The 22,381-nt window shown below is 46.1% G+C and overlaps 1 protein-coding gene across 1 annotated transcript in view; it reads right to left on the bottom strand.

Annotated features, from left to right (window-relative positions):
- Positions 1-3,719: 3,719 nt before the first annotated feature.
- The window catches only part of Fam47e (family with sequence similarity 47 member E), a 31,221-nt gene continuing 12,559 nt past the window's right edge, over positions 3,720-22,381 (bottom strand). Inside the window, exons 4-9 of the mRNA XM_052198582.1 lie at positions 21,113-21,257; positions 17,472-17,573; positions 16,322-16,402; positions 9,377-9,532; positions 6,572-6,649; positions 3,720-4,395 (exon numbers count right to left, since the gene is read on the bottom strand). Of these exons, the coding sequence (XP_052054542.1) occupies positions 4,297-4,395; positions 6,572-6,649; positions 9,377-9,532; positions 16,322-16,402; positions 17,472-17,573; positions 21,113-21,257 (661 nt within the window). The 3' untranslated portion in view covers positions 3,720-4,296. The remainder of the gene's footprint in view (positions 4,396-6,571; positions 6,650-9,376; positions 9,533-16,321; positions 16,403-17,471; positions 17,574-21,112; positions 21,258-22,381) is intronic.

The raw sequence follows: 22,381 nt of genomic DNA on the forward strand, positions 1-22,381 counted from the left end.
TACCATCACTGGAGGTAGAACTGTTGTTATTGCGATCATTCCTACTGGAGATGAGAGGACAAGAGGAGACGGGATAACCAGCCTGTCTATGATCATTCAACTGGTAAGTGACAGGGCCTTTAGAACGCAGGCCCTGGCCTGCAAAGTTCCAGGTCTAATTACCTAACCACATTGCCCTTCATGGCCTCCTGGAAGACTTTTAGACAGAATTGGGCTGGAGCAGAAGTCGAAAACACAGTGAGTTGCACAGTGTGCCAGGCCTGCCAGGCTGGGATGCCTTCGCCACCCTGTTCCTCTCACCTCATGGGATATTCTCCAAATCTGACCAGCCGACTAAAAAGCCAACACCATTTGATACTAGCAGCTGGACATCACGGCCCAGTTCCAGGGTGGCGCTGGAAATCAAGAGAGACATTTCCTAGAATTTTAAGCATTTTACCCTTTTTGTGATTTGGATGTCCCTGATAAAACTCGTTTTTAAATCGGAGCTTTGCTGTAAGGTTTTAAGAAGGTAGAAATACAAACAGGCTGGAATTCAGAGGCAGGACACTTGAGAGTTAAATGAGACCATAAACCTGCAGTCCTAACCCAGTGGTTCCATGGCTTTATTAGAAAATAGGCCTGAGCTAGGCCATCTTGGGATTCTGCAGAGTTCTAACTACCAAGAAGGACTTCTAACGGCTTCATGAGGGTCTTGAACCTTCAGATCATGAGTTGAGGCAATTCATTATAATAAAAGCATCTCTAACGTTCTAAGAATGGGAACTTCTGCTGGGCCTCTCATCCAGAGCTAATAATGCACCTTGAAGTCACTCAAGGCTGCTGTCCTACTGTGTGCTTGGCCAGTTTAAGCTGCTTCTAAGAGAACAATGTTACAACCCTCCTGACTAGCCTTGGGCTTCCCAGGTAATCATAGATGCACTCTGTGTGTTCTTCCACACCCCTCACCCAGGGCAACGCATGTGTGTTTGCATGTGCGTCACTTGCTAAAAACAGCAAGAAGGGAAGTTGACAGCCAGCTGAGGAAATGAATATCCACCGTAAATCTCGAAGACATCGGGATACTGCTTGATAAACAGTGATCTCTCTGGCACTGTCTGTTTTCCGTGCCACTTGGGGCCAGTTGGAATCTGTGACTTAATCTCTTGATTATCTGACCTTGCTTAACAGACGTCCACCCACACCAGCTTTTATAGATGTGCTGAGTGCTTATTCACCGCTGTGGTTTTCCACATCATGGTGGCTCTCACTGAGAAACCTATTTGATCATCATTGTTATCATCAACATCATCGTCGTCGTCGTCGTCGTCATCATCATCATCGTCGTCGTCATCACTTGGTAATTCAGGACAGAATAGACCACACTAGCCTAAAATTCCTGGCACTCCTGCCCCAGCCTCTGGAGTGCTAGGATTATAGGCACGAGCTACCATGCAACATGCAGAAGCCATTTTTATAGCAAAAGTGAGAAGGCAATTGCCTACACTACAATGCACACAGAAGTTGTATTCCAGACCCCAAGCTCCACTTGGGAGGCAATGTATTTAAAGTGCACCTCCGTTGCCCACCCCGTATCTGTGTGTTCTGCACCCTCACAGTTAAACAGAGTTGAAAATATCCAAATAAGTTCTGTCCTTACTGAACACTGACAGACAGCCATTGCTTCTCGTTACCCCTAAACAGCACAGAGTAACAAGTGTCTTAATTTGCACTGTTCTAGGTATTGAATGTAACATAGCTAAACCCCAAGTGCAGGGTGGGGCACATGTAGGTCATAAGCAGGCACTTTATCCTTTGTGTGAGGGCCTTGAGCACTAGCAGATTTCAGAGAATTCTGGAACCCGTGTCATACAGACACTGAGCAGTGGCTGTCTACACTGAGCCAACACCAGCTCTTTCCCCCATACTCTGACTACACAGGTCCCAGTGTAAGGGGTGACATCAGGAGAAATACCTCCTGAAAGGCCACTGGAAAAACTGTTCCTTAGCCCCAGGACTGAGCTATGGGTGTGAAAGCTTGAGAAAAGTCGCCACCAGCAGGAAACAGCAATCTCTGGATGACTTTAGCAGCAATCACCACGGCTTGTCAATGTGGCTTTCTCATGCTGCTTGAAGAACTGAAAAGATCCAAGTGGTGGTGGTGCATGCCTTTAATCCCAGCACTTGGGAGGCAGAGGCAGGCAGATCTGTGAGTTTGAGGCCAGCCTGGTCTACAGAGCGAGTTCCAGGATAGCCAGGGTTATACAGAGAAACCCTGTCTCGAAACAAAAACAACAGGACTGAAAAGAACACTCTGGTATCAGAGTGAGGAGACTTCCCAATGAGGAAAATGATTGACAGGAGAGCAGAGGGTCCCTTGGAGTTCCGCCATGTCTTGTAATTAAAAAATCCCCAGAGTGATGATCTCCAAGGCTCCCACCTTTGTGGGTAAACATTTGGGCCATTCTATTGACCAAATGATCCCATCAGCCAAATGGTTGGCTGAAAAGAGCTGGCACATGGTATGGGAGATGGGTGATGGAAACCGTTTAGAAATTACGCTTCCTCACCAGCTGTAGAACTGAACACCACTGAGTCGTTACAGTTTCCTCCCTGCCATGTCATGTACACACATGTCTCCAAAACTTTCCCCAACTACAGGCGTGTTACCATAACCAAACTTAAGATGTGATTCTGTGGGAGACGGTTGAGATGTGAGTGGGAGGACCTGGGGAGGGGCGAATGTTTGCTGTGCAGGTGTGAAGACTCACACCTGATTCCTGGCACCCATGTCAAAACCCGTAACGGCCTGGCTTGTGATGCCAGTGTGGGAGAGGGAAATGGGCAGAGAGCTCACCAGCTGGCCAGCCTCTCCATGAATTAATGAGCTCAGGCCCAAGTGAGAGACCCTGCCTCAAAAACAAAAACAAACAAACAAACAAAAAAGGATGATTCATGAGGAACAACACCCAAGATTGACCTTTGACCTCCAAAGATTGACCTTTGACCTCCACATGCATGTATGCATGACCATAATCGTGCATGCAAAAATAATTGTTTTAGTTTCTAGAGTTATTGTAATTCAAATATTTATTTACACTTGTATACCCGGCATACATGTCTGTATACCACATGCCTGCCTGGTGCCCACAGACACCAGTAGAGAGTGTCAGAGTCCCTGAAACTGGAACATTGTGAGTTATCATGTGGGTGCTGGGAACTGAACCCTAGTTCTCTCGAAGAGCCAGTGCTCTTAACCACTGATCCAGCTCTCCAACCCCACCCCATGTCCCAAATAACTTTTTAAATTGTGTCTTAGTCAGGGCTTGCTTCCCCTGCCTTGCTCAGCTTGCTTTCTTATAAAACCCAAGACTACCAGCCCAGGGATGGCACCACCCACAAGGGGCCCTCCCCCCTTGATCACTAACTGAGAAAATGCCCCCCCACAGCTGGATCTCATGGAGGCACTTCCCCAACTGAAGCTCCTTTCTCTGTGGTAACTCCAGCCTGTGTCAAGTTGACACACAAAACCAGCCAAACAAAGAGATGACTCGGGTCTCAGAACACTTGCTGTTCTTGTACTGCTTCTAAGATTGGCTCCCATCAAGAGCAGACACACACACACACACACACACACACACACACACTTAACTCAATGAAAGAAAATAATAATACTGTAAAGAAAGAAAAAAGGCGCTCCTTCAGCACCAGGTTCTCACTCAAAAGTAGTAACAATGAAGTACTTGTGACTTTACTTATGATTTTATTTTTACAAAGAATTGATATACTTATGTAATTTCCATAACACAAAAGTGTGAGAGGACTACACGCAAATATTGAGCCCATAGTTGGTAAATATACAAAATGTATTTTTTGGTGCACCAGGCATGTTGGTGCAGAGCTGCAACGCTAGCCCCTGAGAGGCTAACACAGGGGGATGACTAATTAGAGGTCAGACTGGGGGCTACATAGCAAGACTCTCCCTGAAGAAGGCCAAACCCCCAAACCAACCAAACAAGTGAACAAAACATTGGTCAGTGGAGGCTGGATAGATGGACCAGTCATTGAGAGCGCTCCCTGCACTTCCAGAAGACCAAGTTTCAATCCCCAGCACCCACATGATGGCTCACAGCCCTCTGGAACTGCAGCTCCAGGGCATTCGACACTTCTGGCCTCTGAGGGCTCCCAGACTTAAGTGCACCTACCCACATGCAGACATACACAGCTGTACGTAACTAAAACTAATACAGAAAGCGATAAACCAAAGCATTCGGAAAGCTGTTTAGCAAGACATTTGTGTTGGGTTCTGTATTTAACTCATCTTCTCCCAGGGTTCCTCTCTGTTTGCGTGAGGTTTTTAGGAGTCTTAATATTTTCTGATTTGCCTTTCTCCTCCACATATATCTTCTCAAGGAACTACAGGGGGACAAAAGAGAATCTCTCCATTAGAATGCCAAATAAAAGCCCTACAGTCTTCCTGCTATAATAAACACTTCACTATGGCAGATTTCCCTAGGCTAGACCTTTTACGAGGGTAACTTGAGTGAGAAGTGGATGTTTAGCATCACAAACACTCAGACTGAATTTACCCTCAGCCCATGCCCCAGCTCAGGCCTGCCCAGCTCTGCAAAGGCTTATGCTGTTAAAGGCTTGGGATCTATCTGGGCCACTGTGGACAATGTATAGACACTGGTATATCCACACAAGAACATGTTTCTCTGTGACATACATGAATGCATATATACACAGAATACAGATACATTATGGGCTGGAAAGAATGAATGTTCACATATATATTTAAGTGACAGTATGTTAATACATACAGATATGTTTTGCATGTATATATACATATATATATGTATACACATACATCTTATGTAATTTACATTTGGTTTTTTTTGTTTTGTTTTCATTTTCTTGAGACAGGGGCTCACTCTGTAGCCCAGGCTGGCCTTGAACTCACAGCAATCTTCCTGCCTCAGCCTCTTGGGTGCTGGAATTACAACTGTTTACTACATCGCACTTCACATACTGTAAGACCCAAAAAAAACCCAGGGCGCCCCAGCACCCCACACCTCGGAAAGCTAAATCCAAATCACTCTTGAGAAACGGTCTCGATGCAATAGCATGAGGATTTCTTTGTTGCAGAATTCTGGGTTCCACAGCTGTATACCGCGAAGGGTTAGAGGACTGTGGACCCTGAGTGCAGAATTGGGACAGCTTTTATAAGTTCACAACGAAGCCCGCGAATCACCAACCAATCATTCCTTAGCATCGAGAGCCCGCGAAATGCGAGCCAATCGATTTGTACCACTCCATAGTTTTTAGGCCAATCAGTTTAAATTCCCGCGCTCAGTGGACCAATTAGTTTCTTGTTTTCTAGGAGTCTATAGCTGTGTAAACTCCTGGATGGGTAATGGCATAAGCAGTTTACAGAAGCAAGGTAAGCTTAGCTCATTTCCAGTTACCTTTTGGGGGCAGAATCACCTATTCAAGGCCTTTTTGTCTAGTTCTTAAAGGGCGGGCTCTGGACTGTGACCTTTTACCTAGTTTCTAACAAAAAGCACAAAGAGCGAGCTCTAGAATATGAAGTGTTTGGGCTCCTTAGAAGGCTGGAGTTAGGCTGTATTATTTTTTATCCTTTCAATACTACAATGGATCCCCGCCTTCAGATGAAATGCTATTGGCAGGAGAGTAGCTATAGGATATAAGAAAAAGAGCCAAAGCAGTGCTGGAGCCTCTGTGACTGGCGCTCTCAACGGCTCAGCCTTAGGCAGGGCCGTCTCTCTGGAGTTTGTGCCCCCAAGAGTGCAGCCAGTATGTCAGGCATGTTCCCTTCTGCCCAGTCAATCTGTGTGTACTGACAGAATGAATTACATCTGCAGGGGCAAACCTGAATCACGGAGAGCTCTAGGTGCCGCTTCAAGGATATTGGCAAGAATTTAACCTTGGGCTAGGACAAGGAAGTAGGCTTGTCATCTAGATAAGTCTTCGGCTTACCGAGGGACTTTGTTTATTGCCTAGTTTATTCCCTGACTATTTTGTTTATGCTTTGTTTGTTCTTTGACCTAGAACTGACCCTGTTCTTTGCGCGGACTTAAAAAGGTGCAAAAGCAGACTGGGGAAAAAATAAAGGAGCTTCAAGCTCTTGCTGGGGATGTGTTAAAGTGTTGTCTAATTGTCTTGTCATTTTTAATTCTTCCTCCCTAACTCCCGAGAGACCAGTTGACTGACTGCGCTGGCTGGGTCACTGAATGGAAGCGGGAAGCTGGGACTGTAGAAATATTAAGGCAGACATATCTAACACAAGGCTGGGAAGGTAGGTAGCTCAGTGAGCAAGAATGTTTGCTGCATAAGAATCTGATTTTGAGTCCCTGGCACATACAGAAAAAGTCGAGAAGCAGGAAGATGGCGCCTCTGCTGAGGCGTTAACCAAAGGGCCCCATCCCGAAAGCCATGCCGTTTTATTCGGCCTATCCTTCCTGAGGCTCAGTGGATGTCAGGGAGGGAACTGTTCTCAGTACGCTAGGGCGAGTCTCATTCACAGCTGGCTTCTTCAAAGCTCTCATCAGAGTTCTGCAAAGTAACTCACCCTGGGCATCCTGTAGCCCCTGCTTAGAACGAAGTCCTTAAAGGCTGCCGTCCTGCACAGGCCTGCAAGCAGCTCCTCCTAAAAGGACAGGTTAAAGAGCCCGTGAAAAATGCAGGTAGAGCCGGGCAGTGGTGGCTCATGCCTGTAATCCTAGCACTCTGGGAGGCAGAGGCAGGTGGATTTCTGAGTTAGACACCAGCCTGGTCTACAGAGTGAGTTCCAAGACAGCCAGGGCTATACAGAGAAACTCTGTCTTGAAAAAAGAAAAAAAAAAAAAAAAAGAAAGAAAGAAAAATGCAGGTGGAAACTTCTGTGAAGCTCCTGGCTGCGAGCCAGCACTTCCTTCTCACTGTGGGGTTCATCGGTTACAGAAGATGAGAACTTCCAAATGTCTGATTTTGCCCTCTTGCCCTTTCTTTCCCCTTGTATGAAGGATTAGCAACAGGTCAAACTTTTGACTTGGGCTGTCTAGAAACTAACTTATTCAAAACAATATAGCCACAACCTATAGGTTTTAATTTTTAAAAAATATTTAATGAGGGAAGCAGGTGAGCCAACTCACCAACCCCACAATTTATAGATTTTTTTTTTTTTTTTTGGTTTTTTTGTATTTGGTTTTATCAAGACAGGGTTTCTCTGTATAGCCCTGGCTGTCCTGGAACTCACTCTATAGACCAGGCTAGCCTCAAACTCAGAAATCCGCCTGCCTCTGTCTCCCAGAGTGCTGGGATTACAGGCGTGCGCCACCACTGCCCAGCCAATTTATAGCTCTTGATTACAAAGGGCACACCAATCAAAACGGGACTTATTTCAGTCCCAACTCCTCTGAACATTTACGGATCCCTTGGAGTTTTCTTTACATTTATTTGAACTCGAAAAGCTGATGTAGAGATTTGCATGCCACAATTCAGCTCTGTAAGGTCAATTCATCTTCCAAACCCAGGCAGTCAAGGATAGTGAGAACCCTTGAGTTCTTGGTGAGACTGTCATAGTGGTTCACAAAGGCACCTTCAGTGCAGAAGCTAAATGCTCCCACGGGCATTATGGAAGTGTGGTTTACCAACAACCTTGCAGGCTGGGCGTCGCAGAGCACGCCTATCATCTTGACCCCTTGGAGGGGGGAGTGAACCAAAAGGATCCTGAGTCCCCGACCAGCTCCAAGACATGCACGGGACTAGGCCTCCACAAAAACTGCTGTAGTACAGTTCTATCGTCTTGACTGCCCCTGTGTCTAGATCTCCTAATGAATAATGCTTCCTACCTCAGTTATATCAACCATAACATCCAATGGGAATGAAAAGATCCCACTTCTTCTTTAGCTGACTATAAGCACCCTGAAAGACACCATCAATAGCTCTTGCTGTCATAATAAAGTATTTATGTTATGAGCTAAATTCACGTAAATGGAGGCGATCTGAAACCATACATTCAGAAATCCTACTAAGGATTATTTATTTTGGAACTTATTCAAGCATGCTGTACTTTTTTTTTTCCAGACAGGGTTTCTCTGTGTAGCCATGGCTGTTCTGGAACTCACTCTGTAGACCAGGCTGGCCTCGAACTCAGAAATCTGCCTGCCTCTGCCTCCCAAGTGCTAGGATTAAAGGCATGTGCCAACACCTGCCTGTTTTTAGAGCAGCGGGGATGACCTTCGCTCCAGGAGATGCGTGTACACAGAGACCGGCAGGCACACAGCTCATCTACAGTAGAGCAGGGCCACGTCCCGGTGGTGTGGCTGTGCTGCTGGGTCATTTAACTTTTGACCCCTCTCTTAAGGAGACTCTGTGGCAACCGAATACTACTAATGAAACTTCCCAGGTGCAGCATTGGATTCTTTGGCAGGAAACAAGGCCCACGGTTAGTCTCCAGAAACTTTGCAACAACATCATACCAATTCGGAACACTGTGGTGGACCCAGCTCCTCACCTGCCCTCAAACATTTACTCATAGAACATATCCTTCAAGATGGTAGTTGTGGGCAGGGTGGTGGCATACGCCTTTAATCCCAGCACTTGGGAGGCAGAGGCAGGTGGATTTCTGAGTTCGAGGCCAGCCTGGTCTACAAAGTGAGTTCCAGGACAGCCAGGGCTACACAGAGAAACCCTGTCTGGGGGAAGCGGGGGGGGGGGGGGGGAAGGTAGTTGTGGGCTGGGTGGAGGTGCATACCTTTAACCCTACCATTCAGGAGGTGGGAGGGTATCTTTGAGTACGTGGCCAGCCTGGTCTATGTATGGAATCCTAGGACAACCAAAACTATGTATCGAGACAATGTCTCAAACACAAAATGGTAGGAGTGGTGTCCTGTCTTTAAAGGTATGGTGTTTACTGTGATGGTTTGTAAATGCTCATCCCAGGGAGTGGCACTATTAGAAGGTGTGGCCTTGTTGGAGGAAGTATGTCACTGTGGGAATGGACTTGGAGATCTTCCTCCTAGATGCCTGAGCATGCCCACTCAGTTCCTGGCTTCCTTTGTATAAAAAATGTAGAACCCTCAGCTTCTCCTGCCCCATGCCTGCCTGGATGCTGCCATGCTCCGTCCTTGATGACAATGGACTTAACCTGTAAGCCAGCCCCAATTAAACGCAGTCTTTTATAGGACTTGCATAGGTCATGGTATCTGCTCACAGCAGTAAAACCCTAAGACATTTACCATGAAGACAGAATTCAAGTCTTTCTTATTACTTGCTCTCCACAGCTCATCCTGCCTCTCTCATTGCTGAATTGAATACACACGCCCTGAGACGTTGGGGGACCCTCCTTGCCCAGCCTGTAGCCATCGCCTGTGCTCAGACAACCAGATCTCACCCGCTCCTGAAGCTGCTTTTTAAAGTTTGACTCTTGAGCTTTGTGTGAGACCTCGGGGTCGACCAAAGGTTCATCCACTCTTTGCCTCTTCCACAAGTTGGTGTTCAGATACCAGGCTCCGTACCTCATCTTCACCCGCTTCAGCTTCTGGGGATTCTAGAGAAGGTAACATGATGCCAGGGTTGTCAGTGGTGTCGATTACTTATTTATTAGTCAGTAGGTTGTTTCAATAATCTAAGGGTCATCTTTTTTCCTTTTTCTTTTTTTGTTTGTTTGTTTTTATTTTGTTATTTGACCCTTGGATTTTCTGGCTTTTTGAGACAGGATTATACTCTGCAGCTCCAACTATTCTGGAAGTTTGAATCCATAGACCAGGCTGGCATTGAACTGGGAGATCTACCTGCTTCTGTCTCTGAGTGCTGGGAATAAAGGCATGCACCACTGCCACACAGCTGTTTTTCTTTGAGCTTTCATTACTTTTTTGTAAAGATACTTTGACTTCTTCCTTTCCAATTTGTTTTTTTTTTTTAAGATTTACTTATTTATTTTATGTATATGAGAATACTGTAGCTCTACAGATGGTTGTGAGCCACCATGTGGTTGCTAGGAATTGAACTCAGGACCTCTGGAACAGCAGTCAGTGCTCTTAACCACTAAGCCATCTCTCCGGCCCTTAAGGCTCATCTTATGAGAGGTGTGTGGCAATTTAGAATTTATAGCTAGTCCTGGCCAAAGTGTTTTACAAAGTTTCAAGTGTGCTTTGGGTTTTTTGTTTTGTTTGGTTTTTGGTTTTTGGTATTTTGGATTTGGTTTTTTTCGGGATAGGGTTTCTCTGTATAGCCCTGGCTGTCCTGGAACTCACTCTGTAGACCAGGCTGGCCTCGAACTCAGAAATCTGCCTCCCAGAGTGCTGGGATTACAGGCATGTGCCACCCCCGCCTGGCAGGTTTTTATAATAGAATCAAGAAACATTCATAATTAGGAAAACAAGAGCCATGCATAGCCATTGGATGTACACAGACCTAGGCCTGAATTCAATCTTTGTTCTCACTCAGTAGCTGTGAGTCCCTGGGCACACCACTTCAATTATTTATCAGTGAAGTGGAGATGACAGGTTTTAATCCTGGAAGAGTATCTGGAGGATCATAGGGAATAACATATGCAAAGCAGGCAGAGATCAGGCAAAAACCACTATTTCACTCAAGAGCCATGAACTTGAACAAGACTTGGTGAGCCAAACTATTAAACTCACTAAGCCCAGCTCTATGCCCAGCCTTGGGGGCACCATGCCCAGCCTCGGGGAGCACTGTACTTCTTTGATCAAACTGTTTCCTAGCCCCTAACCCTCTGCCCCTTTAATGGAGAGAGAAAACATGGAGACATGGCTGCATGTTGTCTTATCACAAACCTAACTCACGGGTGGAACACAGAGACATGAGGTCACAGTTCTATCTCCGTCCTTCACACATTTATTTTTTATTCTTCTGATTGATTGATTGATTGATTGATTGACTGATTGATTTTGGGTTTTGGGAGGCAGGGTTTCTCTGTGTAGCCCTGGCTGTCCTAGAACTCACTCTGTAGACCAGGCTGGCCTCAGACTCAGAAATCCGCCTGCCTCTGCCTCTCAAGTGCTGGGATCACAGGTGTGCGCCACCACTGCTCAGCTCACTTTTTTTTAAAGTTTTTTTTCTTTTACATGTATGAGTGTTTGTTTGAATGCATGTAGGGATCACATGTGTGCCTCATGCCGATGGAGGTCAGAAGTTGGTGTTAGATCCCTGGAGCTAGAGTTACAGACAGTTGTGAGCCACCCACCATGTGGGTGCTGGGAACTGAAGCCAGGTTCTCTGCAAGAGCCACAGGTGCTTTTAACCACTGAGCCATCTCTCTCTCCATATATATATATATATATATATATATATATATATATATATATATGATGGAATAGAGGGTATATATATGGGGGATGGGATAGAGGGTATATATATATATATATATATATATGGGATGGGATAGAGGGTATATATATATATATATATATATATATGGGATGGGATAGAGGGTATATATATATGGGGGATGGGTATATATGTATATATATATGGGGGATGGGATAGAAGGTGTATATATATATATATAGGGGATGGGATAGAGGGTATATATATATATATATATGGGGGATGGGATAGAGGGTATATATATATATATGGGGGATGGGATAGAGGGTATATATATATGGGGGATGGGATAGACGGTATATATATATATATAGGGGATGGGATAGAGGGTATATACATATATATATATATATGGGGATGGGATAGAGGGTATATATATGTATATATATATATATATATATGGGGGATGGGATAGAGGGTATATATATGTATATATATATGGGGGATGGGATAGAGGGTTTGTAGAGGGGAAACTCTGGTCCTCTGGAAGAACAGCGAGCTTTCTTGACATCTAAGCCATCTCTTGCCTACATTTAAACCACGTACTGGAAAGTGGCCCAGAAGGCCAGGATCCTTGGAAGAGTGTGCCAAGTCCAGCCCCAGAAGGCACTGCCCCTACCAGCTTCCATATCTGATGTTTTGGACACTGTTTAACTCCAGAATGTTTCCCGCTTGCATTGATGCCTTGCGGGCATCCTTCCCATACCTAGCTTATGCTGTTTCTGGTGGCATCTTCCCCAGCGCCCAATCTAAAGTCTGCAACCGTCTCACAATATACCTTCTTTCTTTGCCTCGTGTTTCTTAGCAGTGCTGGCCACTGTCCCGTGTGCTGTGTGTATTTCGTTGTCTGTCTGCATCTCTCTGGGCCCTCTGGAATGCAAGCTTGGGAAGCTGTTCTCCACTGTGCCGCCGCCCTAGCATCTAGGAAGGACACTTAGAGCAGAGCAGGTGCTCTATAAATATTTGCAGAATTACGGTGCTCTTTCTAAACTCTGCCACTGTTGACATTTGGGATTTGGCCACCCTTGGCTGAGGAGAGGTGACTGACCTCCTCACGGAAGGACGTCTGTCAATGTTCCTGGTCTCTATCTATGAGATGCCAGCAGCACCTGATGAGATAGGGCAACCCAAGATGCCGTCTGCAAACATTGCTGAATATCCTTGGGAAGAGGGGGATGGGACCAAATCCCCCTCAGCTAAGAAACACTGAACTAAAAGTAGGGAAGCAGAGAATGGGGTAAAAGAGTGGGAAAGAATTGGAACCCAAGTGAAGAAGAGAAGTCGGTAATTTACTGGTGATCTTGCATGACTCGGCACGGACAAGATCTCTTCTCTGAAGCCTTTATGGAAACTGCCCCCACCCTGTATTTGTTGGATCGATCATTTCTTCTTACATGTGTACCCACAAGACATCACTCTGTGTCAGTTAATCATTTGCCTGATGACTTCACTAGACTGTGAGTTCTGAATGTAGGAAGGAGCCCTCTGTGGAGAAAAATGCAGGCATGCCCTGGCAGCCAGCCTACTTAACACACCACACTTCTAAGTAAGTGTGGCGCGTGCACGATGCCTCAGAAGTCAGAACATTGGATTTTGGTTTTTTGTTTGTTTTCGAGACAGGGTTTCTCTGTGTAACCCTGGATGTCCTGGAACTCACTCTGTAGACCAGGCTGGCTTGAACTCAGATATCCACCTGCCTCTGCCTCCCAAGTGCTGGGATTAAAGGCGTGCACCACCACCGCCCGGCAGAACGTTGGATTCTGAAGTAGCAACTGCAGCCAATAGCTGGCCCGCAGATGAGTCTGCATTCTCCACTTCTCCTTTAAGAGACGACTGCTATTTTCTTGGGGTTCCTGTGAATAGTCATTTCTTTTGTAAAAAAAAAATTATTTATTATTATTATATGTAAGCACTGTAGCTGTCTCAGACACCCCAGAAGAGGGCGTCAGATCTCATTATGGTTGGTTGTGAGCCACCATGTGGTTGCTGGGATTTGAACTCAGGGCCTTCGGAGGAGCAGTCAGAGCGCTTAACTGCTGAGCCATCTCTCCAGCCCCCTCCACTTCTCCTGTAATGTGCCTCATCTGCCTAGAGATCCTGATGGTACGAGTGTTCACTATCCAATCCAGGATAATGTGCTAACCAGTGACAGTTAATAGGCTTCCACCAGACAAGCCGCTCTCACATGGAATAGTAGATACTTTCCCCAGAGTGGCTCCTCTCTGCACCCGTCCCAGTCCACAGGCATTGCATCTTGTCAGAGGACACCTGGTAAAGACTGCAGCTCTCCAGTTTCATATCATTTGCTAACAACACTTTCTAACACATCGATGCTCAGAAATGTTTGTTGAATGAATAAATAAAACAGGTGATGAACCGGCATGCAGCCTGAAGAGGAAAATGGAGAGATAAGGGCACGCGGTGCTATAAAGGATGGGAAGTTAGGAGACAGTATTCTCCACGAAGCGACCTGGAAGGAAAAAACCTCCATAGCCAAAACAGACACAGACCCTCCTCTAAAAGGAGATAGAGACCCACGCAGGGGAAGGGGGACTTCAAATAGAATATGTGAGTAGAGGCACAGTGGGAGGGGAAAAACTGTTTTAAAGAAGGTCATCAGAGGGCAGAATGTAGCGGTGCTGAGGTGGGTAGAAAGCTAAAGATGGCTCGAATGTAGACTGACTTCCCTCCGCCTTCCACAGTTGGAACGTGGAGAAAAACAATAGCCTGCAAGACGCTGGGCCTCAGTAACAGTAATCCCTGGGAGAAAAGGGACAAACAAAATAAGTGTCATAATTGCCTGCCGACTGCAAAAAAAGAAAAAGTCTCTAGAGCACACGGGGAGGAGGCCAGAAGCAGCCCAAGGGACTCTCGATTGAGGAAACAGGAGAATCAGGAATCCAGGGAAAGCCAGGCAGCGGAAGTTCACAGGACAGACAGACACACAGACACACACACACACACACACACGCACGCACGCACACACAGACACACAGACACACACGCACGCGCACACACACACACACGCACCAATAGAGAGAGGGCTCTGTGTGCGGCAGTGGTGGGGGCGGGGCACGCATACAGGAAATCACCCAAGATCAAGCAAAGAAGCAGCTAAACACACCTGAGGGGAAAGTACCTGACAGTCGCAGGGCTGGGATCTGTAGCCTCTTCCTCCTGGAAAACTTAAAAGTTTACAGGACCCTAGGAAGAACGCACTTAAAGACTCGTTCAGTACTGTGAAATAATTAGCCCAAGACCAAATATCAGTGTATTCTTTCTCAAGAAATCTTAAAAACAAGACCCACAAAAGACCAGGCTTCTCCAAATAACTTGATTCTAGCCCGGAACAAGTTTCAAAAGTATAAGAATGTAAAAGTACCCAAAACATCCATTCAGGTGAGATCCACAATGCCTGGCGTCCACTCACAAGTCCACCATGAAGCCATGCAGGGGAAACAGCGTGCCTCAGGACAGGGACTGCCACAGCGCAGGCTTAGGGGCTGTGATGACACCAAAGCTGTGCCTGAGCTGTGTCTCATGCTTCCGAAGATTAAGCAGAGACATGGTTGGCAGACACACATCTTACCTCTAGAAATGAGGACTGGAATTATGAGACAAAACCACAAATGCTTCAGGAAAAGAGATGGCAGGGTTTAAGGACCTATCGACCTTGAACAAAGGAGGAAACAAAATGGAAGTGGTGGCTGGGACACAGGCTCAAGCCTCCTTACGATTCAGATGCAGGGAGAGGGCTGAGGCCACAAACAAGCATGAGGAACTAATGGTCAGATTCCCCAAAGTCTATGAAAGAAGTGCACTGTATGTGTGTATGAGAATGTCAAAATGCAACCCATTACTCTGTACAAGTAATATACACTAATAATTTTAAAAAGAAAAAAAATCTATGAGAAGTATATGTTCATAGGCTGAAGATGCTCAGTGAACCCCTACATAGGTCTAAAAAGAGAGGTGTGTGTGTGTGTGTGTGTGTGTGTGTGTGTGTGTGTGTAAAAGCAACAAGAAGAAAAATCTAAAAGCAACCAAAGCAAAATGGCACATTCAGAAAAACAGGTCAAGCATCTCATAAGAGTGGTCTGAAATAATTCAATCAAGACAATGGAGTAATAGTTTCATACTACTGAAATAAAAACAAGCACTGTGAACCTAGAACTCTGTACCCATGAAGTACTGTGTGTGTGTATGTATGTGTATTTGCATGTGGGTGTGTGAGCACACATGCATGCATATGTGTGTATATGTGTATATATGAACATGTGAACACACATCTGTGTGTGCATGTGTGTGGGGAGCATGCATCTACACACATGTCATGTGCAGGTCAGACACCTCTAAGTGCCTATTACTTTTTGTTGTTTGAGTAAGGGTCTCTCTGTTGTTCACCGCAGAGATGCCAGGCTGTGAGCTCCTGAGGATTCCTCTCACCCCCAGCCCCCCATCCACTCGCTCTTCCTTCTCACCATAGGGAAGCTGAGATCTCAGACACTGTGTTACTATGTTTGGCGGTCTAGAGCTTTAAACTCAGTTCATAACGTTCATGCACCAAGCATTTTACCGACAGAGCCATCTCCCTACAGAGAGAAGTTGCACACATTTATTCTGTTTTTCTCTTTAGAGAAATAAAGCTATGTGGTAAGACAGGTAAAGAAAAGCCAGGTAATTCAGAGCTAATTAGAGATAATGTTCTGTTTTTGACCTTGGGGAAGCCACTCCCCACTCAACACCGGCACTTAAGTCTGTTGTTGACTCCCGGTGAGGCATGAGTGTGCTTATTTTGCACTGGCAATTGGACAGAAAGTTTAAAAGATCACATGCATGCTACCTCCCTTCAAAACACTGATGCAATGCCTCCTGCTGCTGCCATGCATCTGTGCTGGCAGCAACGTGTGCTTATGCCGGGCAAGAGCGTGACCAGGAAGGATGCTGTGGGCTAGAGAGATACTCAGAGGATGAAAGCGCTTACTGCTCTTGCGGAGGACCGAGGTTCACTCCAGCGCCCACAATGTCCTCGCAGTGAAGGCAGTCCATTGATGCCGAGTTTGTCCTGCAGAAGCAACACATGGACTCAACCACCTGTAAGAACAGCTTTAGGGTAGGGGATCCAGTGCTTCCACAGACACCTGCACTCGCAAGCACATATCCACATACAGACACACACAACTAAAAATAATTTTTAAAAATTCTTAACAAGGGGCTGGAGAGATGGCTCAGCGGTGAAGAGCAGTGACTGCTCTTCCAGAGGTCCTCAGTTCAATTCCCAGCAACCACATGGTGGCTCACAACCATCTGTAAAGGGATGCAATGCCCTCTTCTGTCTGAAGATACATAAAATAAATAAAGAAATCTTTTTTAAAAATCTTAACAAAAAAAAGATGTGTGGTCAATTTGATTCAAATAAAAATTCAAGAATTCTTTGGGTGTGAGATTAACAGTGTCATTATCAGAGTCATTATTGTATTACTCTTAGTCTTGCTTCTAAATAATAAGCACTCATTCATTTATACTATAAGTAATACTATAACTTAACTATAACTAGATGTTATAGTTTTTTAAAGATTTAACCTTATTTATTTATTTATTTATTTATTTATTTATTTATTTATTAGTTATGAGTATACTGCTGCTGTCTTCAAACATACCAGACGAGGCATTGGATCCCATTACAGATGGTTGTGAGCCACCGTGTGGTTGCTGGGAATTGAACTCAGGACCTCTGGAAGAACAGTCAGTGCTCTTAACAGCTGAGTCATTTCTCCAGTCCAGATGTTATAGGTTTAATTTAGGAAACACATTAAAAAGTCTGTCCCTAAAAAATGGATAGTCACTAATAATTCCAAATGATGTCTCCTCTTCATACAAACCATTATCATAGATATGAAATATTCATTTTCTTATCAAATATTTATTAAGTGTGATAACATTCTGGGAGGTCTACTTTAAAAAGCCAGAGTTTCAGAGAACCAGAATGCAAGAATGTTTGAATCTTTAAGATAACTAACTCGGTTTCCCTAGATGTTCGGTTAGTTCTCCTGTGTTTTCTGGAGTCCCATGGTCTGGGACTCTTGCCTCCTGTGGTTTTCTTGGCCATTTCTTGCCCTCAGCTCTCAACGTACCGGGTTTAGCCTCGGCCTGTGAAGCACATCACAGCTGCGTCTGGTCTGATAGTCCATGTCAAACTGCTGTAGGACGAACTCTTCCTGGATGGTCGAACTTCCCTGCAAGAACGCCACGTTGTGTGACTGGAGGTCAGAGGCCCAGGAGCTGCCTGCTCCCTCCTGCCTCCTCCCTTCCACTCAGGAAGCGGTGACCACTCCTGAGGGACACCTCAGGAGGAAACGTAGGCAATGCTCAGGGAACATTGACTGGAGACAGAAGTACCCGAGAGCTGGATGGTTTGCGCAGTCTAAGGCGACTGCTTTAGGACCTGCAAGAAGCCAGGCTTCCCTGAGGAAATACTGTCTGACCAAACACAAGTTTTTCTGACACTTTGTGGCAGAGATATTCCTAGAGTGCCTTCCAAATGTATCTTTAAAAAAGAAAAAGTGTCTGTGAGTGTTGTTGAAAATCTGTGCCACTTATGTCCAGCTATCTCCACGGGGCAGAAGAGCTAGTACATGCCCTAGAACAGGAGCTGTGGGCAGTTGTGAGCTGTGGGGAGTGCTGGGAAATGAACCTAGGTCCTCTCAGCCACTGAGCCTTCTGTCCAGGCCCTCTCCATGGCCCAGTTAAAAGAGGCCATTACAACCTTTTCTTTTTCTTCTTTCTTTCTTTCTTTCTTTCTTTCTTTCTTTCTTTCTTTCTTGGTTTTTGTTTTTTATTATTTTATTATTATTGGGGGGGGGGAATTTGTTTTTTTCAAGACAGGGTTTCTCTGTAGAGCCCTGGCTGTCCTGGAACTCACTCTGTAGACCAGGCTGGCCTCAAACTCAGAAATCCACCTGCCTCTGCCTCCCAGACAACTTTTTTCACTCAGAAACACTCTGCCCTTTCCTGCTCCCTGGACACAGTTGGTGGGGGTAGAAACAGGTGCACTGAGTGTCTCAGGGAGATGACTGTCGTCCTAACCCTGAGAGATGAACTAGAGGCAGAAGAATCCCACTTTGGGAGATAAACATCGGGAAACAGAGAGGGTAGGGTAAATGGGAGCTGGAGATGATTTATGGAGCGGAGTCACGAACCAGGGTCAGAGCCTTAACCGCCTGGAGCAGCATCAGAACGAGGCTTGGGAAAGCAATGAGAAGAAACACCGTGAGCAAAATCAACAAACTGCAAGAATCCATAGCGTAGAAGGGAAAGTGCAAGTTGATGCTGGAGACTCACACACCACAGCAGCTGTGAGGGCCTATAGGACTCTGGATAGAGAGACTGGAAACACAGCATGCTGGCAGAACAGCAGAGCCCCTGTCTCCGGGCTGGTACTGTGAGTGTTGTTTTGTTTCATTTTCCTATTATAAAGAAAACGTTGTTGACTTTGTTTCCTCAAACACTCCTGGGCTGCTCCAGCTGAATTAACAAGCTGCAGAGATGAACTGTACCTAAGCCAACACTGAGGGAGCTGCTGGGGCTGGGGGGGGGGGGGGCGGTGGCTCAGCGGGCAGAGGCCTGCTGCTGGGACCCACTTGAGTCAAGTCCCCAGAACCCTCAGAGAAGGTTTGTGCTTGTAATTCCAGCATGCACAGAGGCAGGCGGATTCCTGGGGCTTGCTGGCCGCCCTGCCTAGCCTAACTAGTGAACTCCAGGCCACTGAGAGACCACGTCTCAAAATTGTGTTTGGCATCTGAAGAGCAACAGTTGAAGTTGTCCTCTGTCATTCATGAGTAGACATATACATACTCATATACACCACACACCACACACACATACAAAACACACAAACCACCCCTACACACATACACGCATGCACACACACATGCACACAGAACTAAGGAGTTTGTGCTTTAAATAATATCAGAGTTCCAATCAGATTCCTAAAAAGACTTTTAAGAGGCAACCATCCCATGAAACAGCGCCTCGGCTATGTAAGGAAAGCTCTATGCGGCCATCTTTGAGACGTTCCCAGAGATTTCCCACCCAGGTAGAGCAATTCCAGCAATAGGAGTAAGTGAAAGGATGGGAATCAGGCAGGACTGGACAGCCAGATTCAGGACAGAGAAGCAGCACTGGGGGTGGCAGGTAATCATGGTGGTTATTCCTGCACAGGCACAAGGCCCGCAGAACAACAAAGCCCAGGTTCTGCCCTGTTAGGAAAAGGTTTCTCTCACCCCACCAGACCGCTCACGGGTTCAACGCAAGCTTAGTTAACTTTTTCGATGACTTCTGGCACCCATCTCTTGAGGACAACTTCAGAGTGAAGTTGGACAGAGAGGTCGGCAGACCTGAGGAGAGCACCTCAAAGCAGGTCGGCAGCCAGGTCTGGCTGTGCGTCCATCAAGAGTTTCCAGGTGAGTTTCCAGGTGAGCCACCCTTGTCCTTCAAGCCCAGCGATAGTTATAGTTAGGTTTGGAAGACAGTCGCTTGCTAAGGAAATAGTACCAGATGAATACACTGACCAGGGCTGGCAGGATGGCACGCACAGCTGGTAAAGCCACTTGCCAGAAAGTTACATTAGCTGAATTCAATCCTCAGGGCCCCATGACAGAAGGAGAGAACCAACTCTTACAAGCTGTCCTCTGTCAATGTGACATATGGGTGTGGGGGCATACACACAGGCACACACACACAAATAAATAAATATAATATATATAATTTTTGACTACAAATTACTAATGCATTACAAATCTGAGAGGGATATAACACGGGAAGGTCTTAAATCCAAGAAAACCTTCAGAAAATCAAAAATCTCTGCAGAGACGTGGGGACTGGCTGAGAACTGGGGTTCAGGAACTAAAGGCGAGGAGAGACCTGAAAACCGAGGCAGATGTGTCCGCCCTTTAGAAAAGCGCCTGTGTCGAGGGCAGCTCACAAACACAGCCAAGTGTGTCTGGACGTGTGACATGGCGCAGGAGTAAAAGATGGCGAGGAGATTCCGGTTACGGAAGTGGGAAAAGAAACTATGGAGCCACAGTCACGGTGCAAGATAGAAACGTGAATATTCAAAATGGCTCTGAGCTCACAAACTTTGCAGGAGTTTCCTGTCCCCAAAGCTTTCTACTGCAAATGACTCTGCAGATTGTTTCCATCATGACTGATGATTAGAGAATTTGGCTCTAGCCTGGTGGTGGTGGTGGTGGTGCTCGCCTTTAATCTCAGCACTTGGGAGGCGGATCTCTGAGTTTGAGGCCAGCCTGGCTTACAGAGTGAGTTCCAGGACAGCCAGGGCTACACAGAGAAACCCTGTCTCAAAACACGAGAGAGAGAGAGAGAGAGAGAGAGAGAGAGAGAGAGAGAGAGAGAGAGAGAGAGAGAGAGAGAGAGAGAGAGAGAATTTGGCTCTAATGAAGTTTAATAGAAGCAACTTTGAGCTTCTTCCACACTAGGGACTGAGCTGAGGGCTTCATGTGTTAAGTTCTACTCTCTCTCTCTTTGTAAAGATATATTTATTGTTTTTATGTATGTGAGCACACTGTCACTGTCTTCAGGCACACCAGAAGAGGGCGTCTGATCCCATTACAGATGGTTGTGAGCCACCATGTGGTTGCTGGGAATTGAACTCAGGACCTCTGGAAGGGCAGTCAGTGCTCTTAACCACTGAGCCATCTCTCCAGCCTCTGAGCTTGACTCTTGATGGTAGCTTCAGGTGTCACTGCTAACTTACAAGATCTGCGGCCCAGTGGCAGAAGTCACTGACTCCTCTGCGTATACCATCATGGAGGAGACTGTTTCTGTAGATTGAGTTCGCTTTGCTTGGCTTTTCTTCACAATGCCACTGGCCTGAACGCGACATCAGCATCTTCTCGGGCCTACATGCAATGAGATCATCAAAGAATTAAGTGTGAGGCTGGATGAATCCACGTGGCTCTCAGGGAGATGATCAGCCTTCTCAAGGTCTCTAAACGGTCACATGAGTTACAGCTTCAAATATCACATTCTCCTCTCCAGTACTAGAAAGGCAAGTGTGTCATGGTGATTGAAACTTAACATTAAATCAAGTGTTATGTCAGCTTTGGAAGTTATAAATACTACCTATTAATTAGTACATGTACCAGGTGGACGCTGCCACACTTGAAGTTGACGTGTAATCTTCAGAAAACCAAGCATCTTTGACAGTGAGTTCTCCCTCTCCCTCCCTCCCTCTTTCCCTCGCTCCCTCCTTCCCTCCCTCTTTCCTTCCTTCCCACCCCTCTCTTCTCTCTCTCTCACTCTCTCTCATTTTTCTGTCTCTCTGTGTGTCTCTCCCATCTCTCTGCTCTCTCTCTCTCTCTGTCCGCTCTCTCTCTCTCTCATCTCGGATGTCCAAATCATGGATGCCTGGTAGATTCTGTCTATTTCTCTAGACTATTATGGAAAGCTCTCACTGGTCTTTCTGTATCTTTCCATCCACCCAATCCCCAATCCCTTATTTAAATGTCAGGCCAAGTGCTCATGGCTAAATATAACTCTGAGCATGTCAAATGCGGTCACCCATCATCCAACTCATAGAGCACATATTAAATGCAAACATTCTGCTGGAGAACATACCTCAGAGGGAAACACTGGCCCAGGGCACACAAAGCACTACACCCATCTCCAGCATCACATAACATTGACCCAGGGCACACAAAGCACTACACCCATCTCCAGCAACATATAACACTGGCCCAGTGCACACAAAGCACTACACCCATCTCCAGCATCACACAACACTGGCTCAGCTATTTAACAATTGGTCACCAGGAGGGGCTGTTCAGATTATGGGATCCTGGAAGGAAGGTTGAAGAAACTGTTGGGAGCTGGCTTGAGGGTTACTGCCTGGCCCTGGTTTGGTCTCAAGCTCTCTACTTCCTGTTGGGCTTTGGATGACCGGCAGCTGGCGTTCATTCCTGCTGCCTTGGCTGTGAGCCTGCCCTTGCCGATTTCCCCCACTGTTAGGATAGACTGTACACTC

Source organism: Apodemus sylvaticus, chromosome 11 (genome assembly GCF_947179515.1).
Source record: "Apodemus sylvaticus chromosome 11, mApoSyl1.1, whole genome shotgun sequence".
NCBI classification, from domain to species: Eukaryota; Metazoa; Chordata; class Mammalia; order Rodentia; family Muridae; genus Apodemus; species Apodemus sylvaticus.